Genomic DNA, 23076 nt, shown 5'->3' with positions numbered 1-23076 from the left:
AACAACAACAACAACAGCATAAGTCTGCTTGATTTAATCATCACTCGCCTCAACTCCTCCTGTTTATTATTGTACAGAAGTGTCAACTATACTCAAAGTCCTATGCCATCTTTTCATATCTTTTAACCTTGAATTTTCATAAAAATAGAGTTTAAAAGGCTAGTCTTTACTGATGTGCCTTAATACATGAGTGTTAGTTAACTATTACAGTACTGATGTCATTGGGAGGACAGAATGTCTGCTTATTTGTATAAGTATCTATTTTTTTATTTTTATTTTTTAACATTTCCCTACATTATTTCTTCTTTTGCCATTACTCCAAATGGAACATTTTGTAAAGGCCTATATTGTTCTCATCCTATGTCATTTCTGGTGGCCCACAAGTCTTGGTTAGTTAGTCAGTTCAGTAAACTGCACAAAATAGGGCATATATGTAAGAAAATAACTCCTTGAGTTAGAACAACGCCCTAGGATGTGTCTGTAGTTAGCTTTTTATCTCATTTATTTTAACACGAATCTAACTTTAATCATAAGGAGCTCTGGTAGCGTAGTGGTTATGAACTGGGCTGCAAACCTTAACATCAGCAGTTCAAAACTACCAGCTGTTCTGCAGAAGAAAGAGGAGGCTTTCTGCTCCCGTAAAGATTCCCAGCCTTGGAAACCCTGTACAGGGTCACTATGAGTCAGAACCGACTCCATGGCACATAACAACAACAACTGAAATCATGAAAACTCAGTTTATTAAATTTGCAAATGATTCTCATTTTCTCTGTTACCATGTTACTATAGTGACCTTAGCTTTGTAATATCTACATAGCATCCTGTATAATTTTTTTCAGTAATAAATTCATTTTAACTGGCAGATCGACTGTGTATGCCCAGTATGCAAACACATGCTAAAGAAAGCCACATCTAACTACTGACTTTGCAGGACAGGTCTCACATCCTCTGCTTTTCTAGTTGGAAATTCATAACTCTGCCATATAGTTGTTAAATCTCCATCTATTGGTTGATCATCAAATTCTAAGTCAGAGGCAAATCAGTTCAAGGTCACCCACTGGTATATAGGGATAGTTGCTTACATATGAGAGGGCTTAAAAACTTGGCGGAACATTTTATTACATTTTAAGTGCATTTTTCATAAACTTTTAGAAGCCCTCTTTTTATTAGTCTCAATATTAATATGAAGCATGACCCAATTGTAGCATGAATTTAAAAAACAAAAAAAGTTCTTAGAACTTTTACACATAATTTATTATTACTTAAATTTTTTTTTCTGAAAAAATTTCCAGGTATCCCAGTACTTCAATTAATTGTATTTATTGGATAACTAACTTTTGTATTCCCTGAGCTAAGTTCCACCCCTGCACTGACCGTATTTCATGATAGCAATCAATTGGTGAATCAGTATCTGCCACTGCATTGCCATACGGTATTTTCGATGACAAGGGTTATATTGTGTTCACTTTCACATTCTAGCACCTACTACCATATTTTCACCACAGCAGATACCTTAACATGCATTTTGAACAAATTACTATTGTTTACTGCTCTCATAGGTATCCTCTCCTTCTTTTTAAAAAAATTACCTCTGTAAGGTTAGCAGACATCTTAGTAGACAGGTGAGCTAGTGTTTGAGAAAGGTGTTAACCCCACAAAGAAGTACCCAAAAATGAGTTTTTAGGAAACCATGTTTTCTACTTGTCTGCGATTGTAAGGGTCACTTCCATAAACATGAGGCTCATACCTTTGTGACTGTAAATCTTGAGAGGAGCAGACTGTCTGCCTCATCTTTCTCCCATGTAGCAGCTGGTGACTTTGAATTGCTGCCCTCATGGTTAGCAGCCCTGCAGTTAACCCACTACCCCACCAGGACTCCTTAAAAAGAAGCCAAGTGTTTCCAACAGAGATGGCATGGCATAAATTGTTTATTTAGGGTTCTCAGTCACTAATACCCTTCATTTGCTTAGTAATTTTGCTCAAAAACAATAAATATTTACAAGTATTCTGTAGTGGAGCCCATCCCTCATTTTATTTTCATTTAAGGTGGTTGTTGTTAAGTGTCGACGGGTCAGCTCTGACTCATAGCAACCCTGTACAGGGTTTCTGAAGGGAGACTGGTGAGTTTGAACTGCTGACCTTGTGGTTCAAACCTACTTTACAGTCCAGTGCATTAAAAATTCCTAGGTTCTTTGCACTTCAGTAGATAAGTTCTTAAACATTTAAAAAAGTGAAAGCCTCTATTATGAAACACAGCATTCAGTGGCCAGCATCCTCTCAAATTACATTATGTTGATAGACGACTTTATCTAATTCAAGAAAAACATAACAAAACAAGCACTAGCTCAAGTTGTTATTGTTAGCTGCCATTGAGTCAGTCCCCAACTCATGGTGGCTCCCATGTACAGTGAAATAGGATGATTGTGATCCTTAATGGTGTTTATTGGCTGATTTTTAAAGATCACCAGGTATTTTTTCCAAGTCTTTCTTAATCTGGAAGCTCTTCTGAAACCCTTTTAGCAACACACAAGCTTTCACTGACAGAGTGAGTGGTAGCTGTACTTGATCCTCACTGACCAAGAATCAAACCTGGACTGAGTCTCTTATATGGGAGGTGAGAATTCTGTCACTGTACTTCCACTGCCTTCAAATAGACCAAGGAGTGATCAAATATAGTCATTTGATGAAAGACGAATGATGGCCATTAGCCAGTTTAAATAAACTATCTTTGGAACATATTACCTACCTGGGGAGCAAGTTTAATTCCTTGAGGTTTTAGAGTGACAGGATTCATTGGTGTGAGCTCCATTCCAGGCAAAAGATCATAGAGTTTGTCTTCTCTCTTGTCTCCTTTGACATGGTATCCACGACCCAAGCCTGTGTAAGCCAAATAGCCACGGCCGCCCAGTCCTCTCACTCCCGCAGCCCCTACAGGTACATTCATGTAAATTTCTAGGAATGTAAGAATGATTAAACTGAATCAAACCACCAGAAAATCACCCTGAATCTTACTGTAATGGAAAAAGTTAACCCCAGCCACATGGATTATTGTCCTGAAGATGGTAGAAAACTTTAGGATTCTACGTAATGAAACTCAACATAAAATAGGAATCACCATTAGGTAAATTTTCAAAAAACAAAACACTAGCCGTGGAGTAAACAACACCATCAAAGCTATACGTACGTATATGAGTAATTAACATTTTGGGTACAGGGGGATATTGTGCAATTTTTGGCTTCATTCAGTCTTTTGTTAATGTTTTGCTACAGACTAAATGACTGTTGTAAAGGTGTTTATTAAAACATCCCAATGAAATATGACCACCTGTATTCAAATCAGTCTTGCATAGATACTGTCACTGTTCAGAAAATTAGAAATGAATTCCAACTTCTCTAATCATCACACCCCAATGAACTCAATGGAAAACCAACAATTAGAAAGTATGTTTTTCAGTTCTCCATTCTCTCTTATGTTCTGTCCATGTGAGGATTGAGTTCCATTGAGTTTCATACATAGATTCCTTTTGATTTCTGTTTTGCCACATTGCTAATTTGATTTCCTTATGGTGACATAAAGAGATAAGAAAGATTAGATTGATTACCCTCCATTCATGAACAGCATTCATTGATTCCTTTCTTGTTAAAAGAAAAAAAAATTATATATATATATATACATATATATAAGAAAATTTTTTTCTATTGCAGTAGAGTTGATTTTTCCCTACATTACAACTGGTTCACAGCTTATATTTAATGTATGCATTCTTAAGAAATATGATTTTAGATTATAAATGAAGAATGGTTTAGTGACATAATTTGTCATCATGTAGATATATTATCCTGAAGGAAATTCAAATTATTCCTACAACATTACAGTTCTGGGAAGTGTTCGACACTGTGGACAAACACCAGATTACTAACCACAATGGTGGTGGCTTAAGCCCATTCAGCCACTACTTGGAAATCAGCATTGCTATGAGCCAGAACCGACTTGACAACACTTAACAACAACAATTATAATATGATTATAGATCTTTTAAGGCTGATGAATAGAGCCCCTAGGGTGCTCAGTGTAATTTTTCTGAAAAACAGGAAAAGATAGTATTTCTATAATAATCTGGAGTTGCCCTTTTGATTCCATGTTAAACCCAAGAATATATTTAAATGCAGTTTCTTTGTTGAATTGCCCACATTGTTGTCATATAAAGAAGCCAGGACTAGAATTATGTTGGCATTCACTATATCTTTAAGTAGTCCACAAGACAGAGATGATATCGTTTCTTGGAAATAGAAAAAAAAAAATGCTTTACTTATTGTCGGTATTGTTTGATCTAACAAAGCTTTCTGAGCTGCTTGAACATTTGGTATTTTTATATGATTCAAACAGGAAATGTTTATTGTCTGATAGTAAGATTGATTTTTTTTTTCCCTATCTGGAGTCTGGAGTTTACCATCTAGTTCTCTATATTTTGGCTAAAACAGATGATCTTCTTAATACTGTGGCTTTTCAGTAGGCAAAATAGGTTTGGAGGAGGAGACATGTGAGATTAAATGAGAGCATCTCCAATATCTGTTAGAATATATTCATAGAGATTTGTGGATTATACATGAAAAGGATGCAACTGAGTCAGTATCAGGTACACACTCAGTTTGAAATGTTTTTACTATTTGAGATACTCAGTTTTCATTAAACCCATACTGTTTTCATTTGGGAATTTTGTATTGAGTCATGTATGAGTGGAAGGTAAACATCCGGTGATAAGTAAGAAACTTTTAACTGTGCAATTGAGCTTCTGTTTTAGCAAATTTTATTGTCCCATGCAAAGAACTTTTCATCAAATTTATGTACTATTCTATGACCAAGTTTTTTCAACAACCAGTTGTAATGTGAAAAGATTCCTTATGGAAGGGAAACTATTTGAATACTATTTGATTTTTAATAAACCATTTTCTTGTTTTTCTCCCAGTGGAGAAAATTTGTCTTAGACATTTCAATTCTAACCATTTGAAATGTTGGAGAAAGAGCTGCTTAGCGTTACCTCTAACAGAAGGGGCCCGAATAATGGCCCTATTGCTTAGGTATCCTTTGGATGCTGGGAAGTGAAGGCTGGGTACTGTTGCATAGGCTTGAGGAGCATAGAAGACAGGAGCTCCAAGGTATGTTGTGGTGGGATCATAAACATGACCCACAGAGTAGGTGTATTCTCCTTGCAATACGGAGCTCCTTCCACCAGTGCCTCGGGTGTACCTGACATAACTGTCCTTGTCCACTGGTTTGGCTAAAGTCACTTCGATGGGGGAACCATCCAGCATCTGTTGTAACGAGCAAGGAAATGACAACATGAGAAGATACAAGGAATCTTTAAAAAGTTTATGAAAAAATGTGCATAATGAAAAAAACTCTGCATGAATTTACAAATTTTTTTATACCAAAATAAACTTGTAATAACTTGTTACAAGGGAACATCGTGGCTCCATATGATAAGCATTGGACTGTGAACCCCAAGTTCCGAGGTTTGAGTCCACCAGCAGCTCTGCAGGAGAAAGATGAGACTTTCTGCTACTGCAAAGATTGAAAGCCTTGGAAACTCGACCATGCTCGATCGCTATGAATCAGAACCTACTCAAGAGCACATAACAACGACTTATTATAACATGCATGAACAGGATCTAGTTTGAATTACTAAGAAGGGTTTGACACCAGTTTGAAACCCCTGTCAAAGTAACATGAGTTCTGCTAAGATTGAATCAATAATAACAAACATCAAGATTATGTTGACGTTTGGGTGGAAGAATAGTGAAATTACTGATGCTTTACAAAAAGTATATGAGGACAATACTCCAAAGAAATGAGCAGTTTAAAAATGTGTAACTCATTTTTAAAATGGTTAAGATGATATTGAAGATGAAGTGTCTACAATAGCATACCAACCACATCAATTTTCAAAGTAAAAATTAATCTTGTCCATGCCCTAATTGAAGAGAATTAATAGGAGACAATAGCCAACACCATAGACATTTCAATTGGTTCCATTTACATAACTCTGACTGAAAAAAATTTAAGTTGAGAAAACTTTCTGCTCCGTGGTTGCTCAGATCAGCTGCAGACAAGAACAGACTTTCAATGAAAATTTTAAATAAGTGGATTGAGGTCCTGAATTATGTTGGCATTAGCCAAGTTCTTCCATTTCTTGGAAGAAGTGTAACAGTAGATGAAACATGGGTTTACTAACATGATCCTAAAGACAAAGCCTAATCAAAACAATGGCTACCATGAGGTGGAAGTGGTCCAGCAAAAGCAAAAGGGGGCCAGTCAAGAGCAAAGGTCACGGCAACAGTTTTGGGATGCTCAAGACATTTTGCCTGTTGGCATTTGGGAGGATCACAGAACGATAACATCTGTTTACTATAAGAGTGTTTTAAGAAAGTAAGTCAGAAATTTAGCAGAAAGACACATGATATAGCTTCATCAGAGAGTCTTTCTCTACCACAATACTGTTTATTCTTCTTATCAAATTAAGGCAATTTTGTGAGAGTTTCCATGGGAAAACATTAGGCATCCACTTTAAAATCCTAATTGGACTCTTTTGGACTCCTTTTTGTTTCCTGATCTTAAAAAAAAATCCTTACAGGGTACCCGTTTTCCTTCAATTAATTATGAGATAAAGGCTGCATCGATGTGGTTAAAATTCCCAGGACCCTCAGTTCTTTATGGGTGGACTAAATGACTGGTATCATTGCTTACAAAACTGACCTGCCCTTGCTAGAGCTTAGGTTGAGAAATAAACTTTGTATTTTTAATTTTATCTTTAATTCCATTTTCCCATGAATTTCTGAAGTCCCGTAGTATGAAGATAGCAGCGCAGCATGGTTACTCTCTAGTAACATGCCACCTTTTAAGGGTTAGTCCATTTGTTGCCATGTTTATTGATTTTTTTCATTCACATATATCTTGTCTTTCTGTAGACAAGTTTGTTTTTGTGTGCCCATAGATTTTCACTTAGTGGTTTTACTGGTAAGTTGCATTAGATTCCAATAGATTCGATATTGGCTGATTGACGGCTGCCCCTTGATATATTGGTGAGATCTTGAGTGTAGCCATTTTGAGAACTAAACTGTATTGCATTAGCCTGAGGTATCACACACACACACACACACACACACCCTTTCCTGTTCTTGTTTCTTAGATATTTGCTTTTATAGTGTGAGTGGTCACCCTGGCCTGATGTCTGAGCCTTCTCTGAAAAGGAGTAACCAGTCGTACAAACAGGCTGGAGAGTTAATCATGCCTTTCCTTTTGATAAATTTATTAGGATATACTACGGATCACCTCGTGAAACAGTGTGAATATTAGAGTGAGAAGATTGTAATCCACTTGGATACAGATAAGCATTGTTAAAATGGTTATAAATATTGCTTATAAGAAATGTTGTTGTTGTTAAGTGCTGTTGAGTTGATTCTGACTAATAGCCACCCTGTATAGGGTTTCCAAAGGAATTCTGGTAGCGTGATGGTTACAAATCGAGCTGTGAACCTCACGGTCAGCAGTTTGAAACTACCAGCTGTTCCGTGGGAGAAAGATGAGACTTTCTGCTCTCGTAAAGATTTCCAGCCTCGGAAACCCTGTACAGGGTTGCTATGAGTTGGAACCGACTCCACGGCACATAACAACAACAACAATTAGAAGAAGGAGTCCTTGTGTGGTGCTGTGGGATAAAGCACTGTACCATAGGGTTGGTTTGAAGCACCAGGTTGGCAGTTCAGATTCACCATTCACTCCTTAGAAACCCTATATAGGGTCGCTGTGAGTCAGAACTGACCTAACAGCACTAACAACATCAGCAATTAGAAGAAGCAGACTTGGACTGAAAGAAAGGAGTAACTTTGGATAAAATATTCTCTGTGTCTCCAGTCTCATCTTTTTTTTTTTTTTTCCAGTCCCATCTTTAAGGAAGATGAGAGACTGAAATAAATATTTTCATATCAAGAGACATTTCAAAATGAATGATTCTTCATTGAAAAATCAGGTTCCTGTTATAAGTTATCTATTGCCCCCTTCAACATAATTTTGAACTCAGTATTGTGCTTATGTGGAACACTTATATGTATCATGAGGCTGTTAATGAAACTGAACAGAGATCCTCATGGTCTATAAGAGGAAAATGTATGCATTCATGGTTATAGTATTTCACCATACTATTTGTTGTTGTTATGTGCCATCAAGTCAGTTTTGACCAAAGCCACCTTGTATAGGGTTTCTGAGGAGGGGCTGGTGAGATTGAACCATCAACCCTGCAGTTCAAGCCGACCTTGCAGTCCAGCGCATTAACCACAGCACCACACTATGGCTCAGTCTATATGCTGAGCAAATAATCTGAGTAGCTGGACTATATGGAGAAGAATTTAGCATCAGGAATGGAGGATTATCACATTAACAACCTGTGATATGCCAAATTATACAACCTTGTTTTCTACAAGTGAAGGGAACTCAAAAAGTATTTGCTGCTGATGATCAAAGACTGCAGCCTTAACTATGGATTAGATGTCAACATAAAAGAAAAATCTTCACAACTAGACCAATAATCAACATCATGATCCACAGAAGAAACATTGAAATTGTCAAGGAGCTCATTTTACTTGGATCCATAATCAAAGCTCATGGACTCAGCAGTCAAGATATCAAACAATGGTATATTGCAGTGGACACTTCAGTTGTAAAAGACTTCTTTAAAGTATTAAAAAGCAAAGATGTCATTTTGAAGACTAAGATGGGCCTGTCCCAAGTCACTGAATTTTCATTTGCCTCATATCATGTGAAAGCTGGACAAAAAGAATGCTGAAAAATTTCTGCAGTTAAATAATGGTATTGGTGAAGACTATTGTGAAATCGACTCAATGGCACTTAACAACCACAACATAAGCTTCCACAACAACAAATCTGTTGCAAGAAATCCAGTCAGAATGCTTTTTAGAAGTGAGCATGGCGAGACTTCATCTCCCTTAATTTGGACAAGTTATCAGGAGGGCACTAACACCAGGAGCAGGACACTATCCTTGGTAGAGTTTCTACAAGAATGAAAAGGACCCTCAACAAGATGCAGCAATGGGCTCAAACGTGGCAACAACCTTACAGTGTTTTAGTCTGTTATACATAAAGTCACTATGAATCAGAACTGACTTGAAAACACCTAACAATAATAATAATAAAAAACATGGTTATTTAAGAATTTTCAACAGCTGGGACTATGTATTGTCAATCTGTCCAGCTCCAAACCCAGAAAACTTGCATGCGCACAAGACATCCACAATTTTTTCTAGAAAAAAAAAAATGAATGTTGTTGTTAAGTGCCCTTGAATAAGTGTCAGTTCCAAATCATAGCGACCTTGTATTGGGTTTCCGAGGAGTGGTTGGTGAGTTTGAACCGCCGATCTTGTAGTTCAAAACAACCTTGTGGTCCAGTACTTACTCTTGTTGTTGTTAAGTGCCGTTGCGGCAGTTCCAATCCATAAAGACCCTTTATAGAGTTTCCAAGGAGCCGCAGTTAAGCTAAACTGCTGACCTTTAGTTCAAAGGGACTTTGCAGTTCAGTGCCTTAATCCACAGTCCCACACCAGAACTCCAGTACTTACCCTACAGGGCCATAAACCTCAGTTTATCATGTTGTTGTTGTTGTTAAATGCCGTCGAGTCAGTTCCGACCCATAGCGACCCTGTACAGGGTTTTCGAGGGTGTAAATCTTTACGGGAGTAGAAAGCCTCATCTTTCTCCCGCGGAGCGACTGGTAGTTTCGAACCTCTGACCTTAAGGTTCACAGCCCGATTCGTAACCACTACACTACCAGAGCTCCCATCATAATCCTCTCTAAATGGGCTTCTCTTCCTGAATTTCCTTCCAGCATTATCCTAATTTCCCATACTGAAAGCTGTAAACAACCTTGACTCATCCTCTTTCACCCCTATATCAAACCAATTCCTGAGTAGCTGACACAGTGGCCTGTAAAGCAGTCTCCCACACTCCATTCTCACCCTCATTCAGGTACGTATTTCTTCTCAATTAGATGACTCTAGATGCTTGTGAACTAATCTCCAGTCCATCTTTCTTCTCAGTTTATAAAACCTCAATTCTCACTGGGCTTGTTTTTCTACACTGTAAATGTAATCATTATTCTACTACCAAAAATAAATTCCAACTTTCAACTATGTATTTAAGTATAAATATCTAATGTATACATACACACCCCATTATAGTTAAATATAATATTGAATGTATGTTGTATTTAACTACATAATAGATGTGTGTTGTTGTGTTTGTTGTTAAGTGCCGTGGAGTTGTTTAGGCCCATAGTGACCTTGATAGGGTTTCCAAGGCTTTAAATCTTCAAAGAAGAGGAAAAACCTCATCTTTTTCCCGTGGAACAGCTGGAGGCTCCAACTGCAGGCCCACATACTTGTACTCAGCCCCTTGGCCATCTCTTTCCTATTGGGAACCTGACTGATTGAAGGTCTGATGGAAAAAACAACTACCGGTGTATTAGGTCCCCCCAGATTATCTACTTTTTGCTTTCTACAATCATAATGTCTGTTGTTCCAATTTTGTCTATTGAAATTCTACCCAATTTTACTAGATTCTTCTTAGATATTACCTTTTCACATTCAGAAAACTTTTCTGATTTTTTAAAAAAGCAACCCACTTGTGTTGAAACTAATCACTTCTTATGTCTTTATTACCTGACTTAGCTTTGCAAAGGTTTTTATGCACCTTTCTTATTCCCCTGGGAGACTTTTCGGCCTTGGATAGACATCTTTTACTTAATTTGTATATTACAGACATTACATAGCATTAATATGGTCTTACAGAAGGTTTTTAATAGTTACTGGATTGATATATAAATAATATCTAGTTTATTTATGGACAAATAAAATAAAGATATAGAAATAAGTTTTATGCAGACTAATTGTGGTAAAGTGAGGGATTCTAAGTCTTCCAGAGTTGAGATATCCAACTCTGGAGGGCAAAATGGTAACAGTTACTGTGACATCTTTTCTGATCATCAGCCTCCAAAACACTGCATAAAAAAATGGTAGCTTTTTCCGCAATAATGAGAGAAATTGAAACTGGGAGAAACACCTTGAAAATTATTTTGTCTAGTGCCCTGTAACTAAGGAAATTGAGGGCAAAGACTTGTTCAAGATTGGACAAGATTAGAGGTAGGATTGGACATCATACTTTTCATTATGTTTGTGTATCTTATAGGGGCTAAGGTGGCCATATCAGAGACAGAGAAAGTCTTAGTGAGGTAGGCTTGCAGGATTGCTCTTTTGAATAAGATTTCCAGAACAAAGTTTGATGGAATTTTTTTAACATATTTTTTTTGTTTTTAATGTTATTAAAATGTTTATTACATTACCTTCCCATTCAATGCTTTCATAGCCTTGACGGCATCTTCTCGGTGACTGAAATGCACAAAAGCATAATCTCGGATTTTCTTCACCCTCTCCACAGCACCTGCAAGGAGAATGAAAGTATATAGCCCGTTTGAAAACCTGAGTTAGGACTGGAAATGATATATTTAGGTTCCAAGATGATTTTATTGCTTTTTCTTAGGAAACTGAAATTTAGATAATGGTCTTATCTAGATCATTTCATGTGTCCTCGCATGGCACTGTAGGATAAGCACTGGACTGCTAACTACAAGTATGGTGCTTCAAGCCCACCAGCCTCTCCTTGGAAACCCTATACAGGTCACTATGAGTCGGAACCAACTCAAAGACACTTAACAAAGACAACAGCATATTTTAAATCTACACATTCAATAGAAGCTATCGTTTATGTATTGTTATGATATTGATTTTATTGTTAAGTGCAGTTGAGTTGGTTCTGTATAGGGTTTCCAAGGAGCAGCTGGTTGGTTTGAATCACCAATCTTCTGGTTAGCAGTCCAGTGCTTATCGTACAGTGCCATACCAGGACTGCATATATATGTTTTATCGTAATTAGCATGGATTTGTGGATTATGTACTTTATTTTTATGAGATCGTTAAGGGCATGACTAGCATCTTAATTTGCATCATAAGCATCTTATGTTACATATAATGTAAAAGCATATTATACATGATGAAATGCTTATTGCACTGATTTGAATTCAACTATCGGTCCTCTTTTAAACATAAACTAGTAAAGTGGCCTTTTAAAATTTCACGATACCCAACTCCCACTGAACACTTGGTTACATCTTTTGTTTTAGACAATAGAATTTTAGAGGTAGGAGGGACTTTAGCAATAATCTAATTTGTCCATAAGTTAAACTTTATTTATTTAAAATGAAATATTGGGAAACTAAGGTTCTGGTAAGGAGTCCTGGTGTGGCGCCATGGAATAATGCACTGGACCAAAAGTTGGTCTGAATTGCAAGGTCAGAGTCCAAATTCACCAGCTTCTCCTTGGAAACCTATACAGGGTCACTATGAGTCTGAATCAACTCAATGACACTTAACAGTAACACCAAGGTTGTGGTAAGTTAAGTGAGACTCATGAATCTACACAGCTAGAAATCAGAGCTCAGGTCTCCTTTTCCAATATACTTTTGCTTTTTAACAGTATTTATCTCTACTCCATTAGTTTTTCCATCCCCACCCTCACTCACACTGTAGCCATCAGAGAATGTTTCATTTACCAAGAAAATCTTTTCTTAACTGTTTACAACAGTGGTCTCATGCAATCTTAGTCCTTTTGTGACTGACTAATTTCACTCAGCATAATGTCCTCCAGATTCATCCACATTGTGAGATGTTTTGCAGATTCTTTGTTATTCTCCAAAGTTGCCTAGTATTCCATTGTGTGTATGAACCAAAGTTTGTTAACCATTCTTCTGTTGATGGGTATTTAGGCTGTCTCCATCTTTCTCCTGGATAATAATAAGGAAGACTGTAGAAGAACTGATGCTTTTGAGTTATGGTGTTGGAGGAGAATACTGAAAGTGCTTTGGCTGCCAAAAGAACCAATAGATCTGTTTTGGAAGAAGTGCAGCCAGAGTGCTCCTTGGAGGCCAAGATGGCCAAACTTCGTCTCTCATACTTTGGACATATTGTTACGGGGGACCAGTCACTGGAGAAATTTCCCTTCTGTTCCTTTGTTGAGTATTTTATCAGGAATGAGTGTTGGATTTTGTCAAATGTCTTTTCTGCATCAATTGATACGATCACATGGATTTTTCCTAGTTTTATTTATGTGGTGGATTACATTGATTATTTTTCTAATATCGAACCATCCTTGTACAACTAGTATGAATCCCACTTGATTACAATGCATTACTTTTGCATCTACATTCATCAGGGATATTGGTCTATAATTTTCTTTTTTAGTGATGTCTTTGCCTGGTTTTGATATCAAAGTTAAGCTTGCTTCATGAAATGAATTTGGAGATTTTCCATTCTTTTCTATATTATGGAATAGTTTAAGTAGAATTCACCAGTAAAGCCATCTGGGCATAGACTTTTTTTAGTTGGGAGTTTTATAATGACTTGATCAATTGCTTCTCTTGTCTCTTGTAATAGGCCTGTTCAAGTATTCTACTTCAGTCTCTGTTAGTTTAAGTAAGTTTTGTGTTTCTAGAAACTTGTCCATTTCTTCTAGGCTTTCAAATTTGTTGGAGTCCAATTCTTCATAGTATTCTGTTATTGTCTGTTTTATTTCTGTTGTGATGTCATTCATATAATTTCTTATTCATGTTATTTGTATCTTCCCATTTGTTAGATTTGCCAGTGATTTGTCAATTTTGTTAATCCTTTCAAAGAACCAACTTATTGTGTTGTTGATTCTTTCTATTTTTTATTTAATTCATTTTTGTTCAAACTTTTACTTATTTTCTTCTGCAGGTAACTGCAGGCCTACTTTGCTGTTCTTTTTCTAATTGTTACAGGGTGTTTTTTGTGATACTGCTGCTTTTCTTTGTGCCACCTAATTTTCAGTGCTGAGTTAATTTTGCTCATGGGTTTTCTTTTAATTTTCTTCATTTCTGTTGTTAATGTCTGATTCTGCCCCTCTCTCCCCCCCTTTTTTTTATGTGAAGGTGTATTCATTTTCTTTGTGGTTACCCTGTCATTTATTAAATGTTTCCCCATTTAAAACAATCTGTTATATCTCAAATTCTACTTGACTTCCTTGCCATTTGGAAGTTCTATATCTACACTAGTCCCTCTTTTTGCTTTGTAGTTGACTTCATTGTAAATTGTTATCTCTGGTTCGCTATATTCAGTCTTGTAAGTTTGTTTAACTTTAAATACTTCTATATCTGGATTGAGTTCTAGGTATGTTGTCATGTGTGTTAATCTCAGGTTGTTTTCTGCTGTTATTGGTTCTCAGCCCAGAGAGCATCCTTTAGGATTTTTGGTAAAGTTGATATTATTATTACAAATTATTTTGATTTCTGTTTATCTAGAAATGTCCTAATTTCACTATTGTATTTGATGGACAACTTTGCTAGGCATATGATTCTTGGTTGGCAGTAGTTTTCTTTCAGAGTTTTATATATGCCATCTCATTGCCTTCTTGCCTACATGCTTTCTGCTGAGAAATCTGAGCTTAGATTTATTCGTTCTCCTTTGTAGGTAACTTTAAATTTTTCCTGAGCTGGTATCATGTTTGGTTTTAGTTCACCTTCTTGTATGCTTATCTTCTTGTCTTTAATGATGTTAGGGAAGTTTTCTTCCAACAGCCGTCTGACAATTTTCTCTGTGCTTTTTATGGTCTCTTTTTGTTCTGGAATTCAAATCACCCATAAGTATTCTTCTTCCTGGTGTCCCACGTAACTCTTAGCCTTTCTTTGGATTTTCATACCTCTCCTCCAAAGCTCAGGACTCCAGGATTTTCATCTGTCTCTTTTATTTGGACTCCCTTATCTTTGTTGTAGAGGATCTATGTAGCTCCACTGCCTAGTCTGACATCATGTCAGAAGTCCCTTCAATATGTCTTTGATTAAAAAAAAAAAAAAAAACTTTCTGAAGGAACATTTGAGAATAAGATAGTTCTCTATCATGCTGCTCATGATATTTAAAGATTTAGACAATGTAGATGAAAACCTAATTCTGCTTTGAGGAATTCCTTTTTCAAAAATGCTCACATATGTGCACAAGGATCATGCCAAATGATATCAATTAGATCACTGGTGTCACAGTGATGAAACAGCCTAAATATCCATTTTCAGAAGAGTGAAATATGATGCTTTCATACTACGTAATACCAAGGAATCTTTACAGGAAACAAATTATACCCATGTCAGGAGGCTTCAAAATCTTGCAGGCATATAGAATTTAAAGATAATGGATTCTTCCCCACAAACTTTTTGAAGCTCATGCTTATGTATTTACATAGGAAGATCCAAGACCTATTGATACATGTAAAAAGTGACAAAATAATATTTATGTTTAAAAAATCCCAACATATATATACACACACACATATATACACATATAAAATAAACATACACACACACCCAAGAAAACTGAGAAAATGCCAAATAAACTGTTAAAATAGGGGTTACCTTAGGAATGGGAAGAAAAGGTTTGGGAGAATGATGGGCTATCCATTCTTTAGATACTTTAGTATTTCACAAAAATTTTGCAATAAATATATTACTTGTGAATAATAATTTAAAAATGAGCCTGATCTATTTTCTTATGTAGAGGAACTTGTGTAACTAAAAAAACTAAGAAAACCAAACTTGTTTTTATGTAGAAGAACTATACATGTTAATGGTGTTGGTGGTTGTGTGCTGTCGAGTTGGTTCCGACTTGCAGTAACCCTGTATAGGGTTTTGGGAGCTGTCAATCTTTACAGGCGCCGAAAGCCTCATCTTTCTCCCCTGGAACGGCTGGGGAATTCAAACTGCTGACCTGTGATTAGCAGTTCAACTCATACTACATTACCAGAGCTCCTTATGTTAATGGTAGCATGTAAAAAAAATTTTTTTAAGTTATGCTGAGATGGTTGACCTTTATATTTTACATTTTACTAATAATTTCTTTAGAAAAAATAGTATTGCTGCTTAATTGTATAACTAGAGCTTTTACACAGAGTGGAAATAAAATGGAAACGTGGTCAGCCACTCTCAGTTTAGACTGTCTGTTATCCTCTTCTAGCTTATTCGGGTCTAATTTGGGGCATATTCTCCTGTCCTCAGTGCCTAGAGATAACATAGAAAGAGATGCTATGCCAGAGGGAAGACTAGGTGAAGAGACCTCTTCTTCCTTCCTATCCCCTGTTAGAGTACAATTATTCTCTTACATTTAAGGTCACAAAGGTAAGGAGGGTTTCTGCTTTGCCACATGGTTCAATGACTGAATTATCTTCCTTTGGAATAATTGTAGGGATGTAATGCAAGGATAATTTCAAAACAGCCTGCATTTTTCTTCACTCTTCCCACCGGGGAAAAAAAAAAACAAGAAGGAAGTATCTGAAACCACCAAGCAGGGAACTCGTAATTAACTGAATTTCCAATATGGACTCTTTCTGGTGGCATGATTATCATGATTCAATTTCATGTTTAGTCTTGATAATTGACAAGTAGGAGTTTGTCTGATGAGGACCGTATTCATTCCAGTTTTGGGTCCTTTCCTTCTTCATTGCCACCATCCATCTAGGTCCCACTATACTGTAAGCTGCTTGAGAGCCAGATCTGCTTTAGAGGCATCTTGGTATAGGCCTCATCTACTTCCAGCACAAGGCCTTGTATACAACAGATACACATGGGGTGAGGAAGAATGATCAATCAATCCACACTCCAATTTCAATTAATTTACTTTAGTGGCACTTCAGATGACAATTGATTTAGTTGTTCTGGCATTTGCAGAAGCAGAAAGCCTCATCTTTCTCCCTCAGAGAAGCTGGTGGGCCCAAACTACAGACCTTGTCCAGTGTTTCTTAGTCCAGTGTTTATCTTATGGAGTCCCAGAACATCAATTACTTGCAGAGTTTCCTTCAACGAGGAACGTAACTAAAGTTCCTAGGGTGGGGCAAATGAGAGTTTATCTCATCTAAGAAAGGAGCTCTGGTAACGTAGTGGTTACAAATCGGGCTGCGAGCCGCAAGGTCAGCAGTTCAAAACTACCAGCTGTTCCGCGGGAGAAAGATGAGGCTTTCTGCTCCCATACAGATTTACAGCCTCAGAAACTCTATGCAGGGTTGCTATGAGTTGGAACTGACTCCACAGCACATAACAACAACAACAACAAGAACCTAAGAACAAAGAACAAACAAACTCATTTTGAAAGCTGTACAGCCAGAATGCTCTGTAGAAGTGATGGTGGTGAGACTGCACCTCTCATATTTTATATTTGTTGGGGGGAACAGCCCCTGGAGAAGGACATATGTTTGGAAAAGTAGAGGGTCAGCGAAGAAGAGGAAGACCTTCAACAAGATAAAGTGACACAGTGGCAGCAACAGTGGACTCAAACATAACAATTGTGAGGATGGTACACAACCAGGCAGTGTTTTGTTCTGTTGTGTATAAGGTCACTATGAGTCGGAACGGGCTCCATGGTACCTAACAACAAATAAGCTAAAGGCTGGCGGTTTGAACCGACTCAGCAGTACCATGGAAGAAAGTTCTGCCAATTGACTTTCATAAAGATTGTAGCCAAGATTCCTGTGGGGCAGTTCTGTTCTATATATAACACATTGGGTAGGATTTTCATGAGTCAGAACTGATGGGGAAGGTAAAGGGTTTGCTTTTGGTTTTCAGGAACGAAAAAGTAGCCCTGTTGGCACAATTGTATAGCCCAAGTGTAAACTGAAAGGCAGTCTGAACTCACTAGTCTCTCTACGGGAGAAAAACAACTAGAAATTTGCTCCCATACGGATTAAAAAACAAAAATAATCCTCTTTCTGTAGAGTTGATTCCGAATCATAGCAACTCTATATGACAGAGTAGAATTGCCCCATAGTGCTACCAAGGCTGCAATATAGATGGAAGCAGACAACCGTATCTTTCTTCCACAAAGCAGCTGCTGGCTTCAAACCACCGATCTTTCAGTTAACAGCCAAGCACTTAACCGCTGCACCACGAGGACTCTTTCCACAAAGATGACAGCCTAGGAAATCCTGTGGGGTACTTCTACGCTGTCCTATGGTGTCACTGTGAGTCTAAATCTACATACAGCAACAGAAACAGCAATAACAATGCAAAATTCTTGGGCTCGACCTTTTTTGTTACAGAGTCAGTTCTGACTCATAGCCACCCTCCATAGAGTTTCTGAGGAGAGGCTGGTGGGTTTGAACGGCCAACCTGGTGGTTAGTAACACAGTGCTTATCCTACAACATCATACCAGGACTGATCAGCCTACCAAATAAAAAACTCTGGGGGTGGGGCTCAGCAATCTGGTATTAACAAGCCCTCCAGGTGATTTGGATTCCAATAAACTGGAGTCCTCGTGTGGTACCATAGGATAAGCAGTCAACCTCAAGGTTAGTTTGAACTGCAAGTTTGGTGGTTCAAACTCACCAGCTGCTCCTTGGAAACTCACCTATGAGTCAGAACTGACTTGACGGCACTTAACAACAATAACAAAACTGGTGTAAGAAAATCAGATTTTGTCGTAACTATAATTGGAACTTCAACAGGTGCCTTTAGTCTATACCAGTGGAAAAAATGTATTTCTGCTCTTCATTTCTCTGAGTGGCAAGATAATATTTTCAAATCAATCAGATTTAAGATTATATATTGTCAAATATTTGCAAGGAATGTTCAGGTTCCTCTGGAGATGCAAACTTTAAGTAAAAATTCTAGTTATTTGCCTGTTTTTCTGCAGGAGTTTTTCTAGACAAGTAGAGGCTCATATAAAATATTCTTTTCACTAGGAACCCCCCAGCTACCCTCCCAGTGCTGCAAAAGTTTTCTAGTCAGTCAGCCTCTGAAATTCACATTCTTCTACAAAGTATGCAAGAGAACAAGTCACACATCATTATAGAGTCCTGAGCATTCTGCCACCAGCCTCAGGATGTGCCCGGAAACAGCTGACACATGTTAGGCCCAAGAGAGAAATGTCAAGAGACAGTGCAAGAGCAAAGCACATGACCAGATCTGACATTCATTATTTTCATTAGAATTAACAGTGCCTGGGCCTTGACAAGTCTCTGTTCAGTGTGCACACCGGGGAAGCTAATAACTAGTGATGATGCAAGCAAGTAGCCTGTTAGTGTTTTCTCACTCTAACCCTTCCTTCTCCTCCCCCCAAACAGTCCAGTTTCAATTAGATAAAAAATTATTCACTCTGGGAAGGTAGAAAGTCAACACAGAATGGGCAGTGGGGATCTGGCAGGGGGAGCTTTGGTGAAGAAGTATTTATACAGGCACGGAACAGTTTCTGTGCCTACAACTGCAACAAATCTCACCTTACATGTTACTTCTCCTAAGCATGAGTCTCCTCAGGACCACTAGAGTGACTGCCATTGTTGCTCTGGAGCATTTTAAACATCTCCCCCTCATACATAGTGCTTGTTAGCTCCTTCCACAGTGCCTGTCACATAGGACGCACTGCAGAAGTGACAGGTGACTAACTGAATTAGTAGAATAAAGATGGGGTTCTCAGTATGGTGAGATGCTGTCCACTGTGTAGAACCTAGGCCAGCAAGGCCAGGAGTGTATTTTAAGACACACTGATCTTTCAAAACAGTAGGCCAAAAAAAAAAAAAAAAGGAATCTATGGCCCAAAAGTTAGGCATTCTTTATCTTTTATTTGGGGACTGTTCAAAGTTTTTTTTTTAGAAGGTTAAGGACGCTGATAAGTCCAACGTTAAAAACTCTGTTTCATATTTTTGATCTTTTGTACATAAATGTATTTCACCATTTATTCATTTTATCAGTAGCATCTATTAATAGTTTATGGAATTTATATTCTGCAGAATAGATTTGGCGAAGTTGCTCATTTGGGCCTGATTTCTTGAAATGCTTCACCTGTATTAATGTTATAGCTCCCACATGGAGAAGAAAGAGGTATTAAGTCAATATCATAACCTAGGAGTCTAGACAAGGCAATAAAAAGCATTGGAAAGATAGTATTGTTGATGGTGGTGTTGTCAGGCGCTGTTGAGTCATTCCCACTCATAGTGATCCTAGGCAAAACAGAACGAAGCGCTGCTCCGTCCTGCGTCCTGTACCTTTCTCACAGTTATTGTGATGATTAGTCCCATTGTTGGTGCAACTATGTCAGTCCGTCCTTTTGAGGGTATTCCTCTTTTTAATTGACCCTCCACTTTTCCAAGCATGATATCCTTCTTCAGGGACTGGTCCCTGTTAATAATATGTCTCAAGTTGGAGAGATGAAGTCTCGCCACTCTTGTTTCTAATAAGAATTCTGGCTGTACTTCTTCCAAGACAGATTTGTTTGTTTTTCTGGCAGTCCGCATTCTAGTACTTTTAATATTCTTAATCAACACCATGATTCAAATGCATCGATTCTTCTAAAGTCTTCTTTATTCACATCCAACTTTCACATGCATATGAGACCATTAAAAAACCATGCTTTGGGTCAGGTGCGCCTTAGTCCTCAAACTGACATCTTTGCTTTTGAATAATTTAACAAGGTCTTGTGCAGCAGATTTGCCTAATGCAAATTGATTTCTTGACTGTTGTTTTCATGAGCATTGATTGTGGATCTAAGCAAACTGAAGTATTTGAAAACTTCAATCTTTTCCACTTTTTCTCTATTTATCATGATGTTATTTATTGGCTCACTTGATTTTAGCAATCTTTACATCAAGGTGCAATCCATACTGAAGAGTGTAGTCTTTGGTCATGAGTGTTTCAAATCCTCTTCACTTTCAGTAAGCAAGGTTATGTCATTTGCATATTGTGGGTTGTTAATGACTCTTTCCCTAATCCTGATGCCACATTCATCTTCATATAATCCAGCTTCTCAGATTATTTGCTAAACCTATGGATTGAATACATCTGGTGAAAGGATACAACTCTAATGCACAGCAATCATTTGTTCTATTCTAATGACTGCTTGTTGGTCTAATGTAAGGTTCCTCATGAGCACAATTAAGTGTTCTGGAATAACTATTTTTCACAATGTTATGCAAAGTCTGTTATGATCCACACAGTAAAATGTCTGCATAGTCAATAAAGCACAAATAAACATCTTTATGGTATTCTCTGTTTTCAGCCAAAATCCATCTATTGTTTCATGTTCTCTTCTAAATCTTGAATTTCTAGCAGCTTGAATTTCTAGCAACTCTGTATTGAAACTGTTTTTGAATCGTCTTCAGCATGTGATACCAATGATGTTATTAGATGATTCCTGCACTTCATTGGGTCACCTTTCTTTGGAATGGGTACAAATATGGATCTCTTCCAGTTGGGTGGCCAGCTAGCTATATTCCATATTTCTTGACGTAGATGAATGAGCTATTAACAGTTTGTTGAAACATTTCAATTTGTAGTCCATTGATTTTTTGGGGCCTTGTTTTTCACCAATGCCTTCAGTGTTGCTTTTCCTTCAATACCATGAAGTTTTGGTCATATGATACCACTTGAAATGATTAAACATTAATTAATCCTTTTGTGTACAGTGACTCTGTATATGTCTTCTATCTTTTATTTTGACGTTTCCAACTCATTCAATATTTTGTCCATTGAATTTTTCAATATTGCAACTTGAGGCTTGATTTTTCTCTTCAGTTATTTTAACTTGAGAAATGCTGAGAGTTTTCTTCCCTTTTGGATTTCTAACTCAAGGTCTTTGCACTTTTCATTAGAATACTTCACTTTGTCTTATTGAGTTGAAATTTTCTGTACAGCTCTTTTACTACCTCATTTCTTCCATTCTTTTTAGCTTCTCTACCTTCAAGAGCAAGTTTCATAGTGTCTTCTGATGTGCAATTTTGCCCTTTCTTTCTTTTTGTCATTTTAATGTCCTTTTCCTCTCTTCTGGTATGATGTTCTTGATATCATCCACAACTCTTTTGGTATTCAGTTACTAGTGTCTAAAGCATCAAATCTATTCTCTTTTTCCCCCAAATCTATTGTTAAGATGGTCTGTAAATACAAAAATCCTGGTTTAGCACTGTAGGTTAAATATCAGACTGATAACCACAAGGTCAGTGGTTCCAATCCACCAGTTGCTCCTTGGAAACTCTGTATAGGATCATTGTGAGTCAAAATTGACTCGATGGCACTTAAGAACAACGATATACTCAAGGTCATATTTTGGCTTTTGTGGAGTTGTTTTAATTTTCTTCATTTTCAGCCTGAATTTACAAATGAGCAATTGATGATCAGTCTGTTCCACAGTCTGTTCCTGGCCTTGTTTTGGTTGATGATATCGAGCTTTTCCACAGTCTCTTCCCACAGATGTAGTCAGTTTGATTTCCTGTGTTTTCTATCTGGTGAGATCCAGGTATATAATTGTCTTTAATATTGCTGCAAAAGGCATTTGCAATAAATAAGTCAGTGGTCTTGCAAAATTCTATCATGCAATCTCCAGCATCATTTCTATCATCAAGGTCATATTTTCCAACTACAGCTCCTTTTTCTTTGTTTCCAACTTTCACATTCCAATTAACAATAATTATCAAAGCCTCCTGACTGCATGTTTGATAAATTTCAGACTGAAGAAGTTGGTTGTTGTTGTTGATAGGTGCCATCAAGTCGGTGCCAACTCATAGCGACCTTATGCACAGCAGAATGAAACACTGCCTGATCCTGGGCCAACCTCACTATTGTTGCCATGCTTGAGCCCATCTATGCTGCCACTTTACCAATCCATCTTGCTGGGGGTCTTCCTCTTTTTCTCTGACCTTCAATTTCATCATCATTGACTTTAGTGGTTGGTGTGCAAATTTGAGTAGTAGTGGTATTACCTGATCTTGACGGTGTATGAATATGATCCTATCACAGACAATAGTGTTCTTTGTGATAAATCTTTAAATGTTCTTGTTGACATTGAATGTGATACCATTCCTATTCAATGTATTATTCCAGGCATGTTTTTGTTGTTAAGTGCCGTCGAGTCGGTTCCGACCCATAGCGACCCTGTACAGGGTTTCCGAGGGTGTAAATCCTTACGGGAGTAGAAAG

General features: G+C 37.4%; 1 protein-coding gene across 2 annotated transcripts in view; it reads right to left on the bottom strand.

Moving 5' to 3' along the window:
- A1CF (APOBEC1 complementation factor) overlaps nucleotides 1–23076 on the bottom strand; it is a 78999-nt gene that overhangs the window by 7067 nt on the left and 48856 nt on the right. The window contains exons 6-8 of one of the 2 annotated variants that reach the window (XM_006831111.1): nucleotides 11409–11506; nucleotides 5040–5313; nucleotides 2747–2952 (exon numbers count right to left, since the gene is read on the bottom strand). In XM_006831111.1, coding sequence (XP_006831174.1) covers nucleotides 2747–2952; nucleotides 5040–5313; nucleotides 11409–11506 — 578 coding nt within the window. The remainder of the gene's footprint in view (nucleotides 1–2746; nucleotides 2953–5039; nucleotides 5314–11408; nucleotides 11507–23076) is intronic. The other variant, XM_006831112.1, reaches the window with a different exon arrangement.

This window comes from Chrysochloris asiatica, unplaced genomic scaffold, assembly GCF_000296735.1.
Source record: "Chrysochloris asiatica unplaced genomic scaffold, ChrAsi1.0 scaffold00003, whole genome shotgun sequence".
Classification (NCBI taxonomy): Eukaryota; Metazoa; Chordata; class Mammalia; order Afrosoricida; family Chrysochloridae; genus Chrysochloris; species Chrysochloris asiatica.
This window is presented reverse-complemented; position numbering and strand designations above follow the sequence as displayed.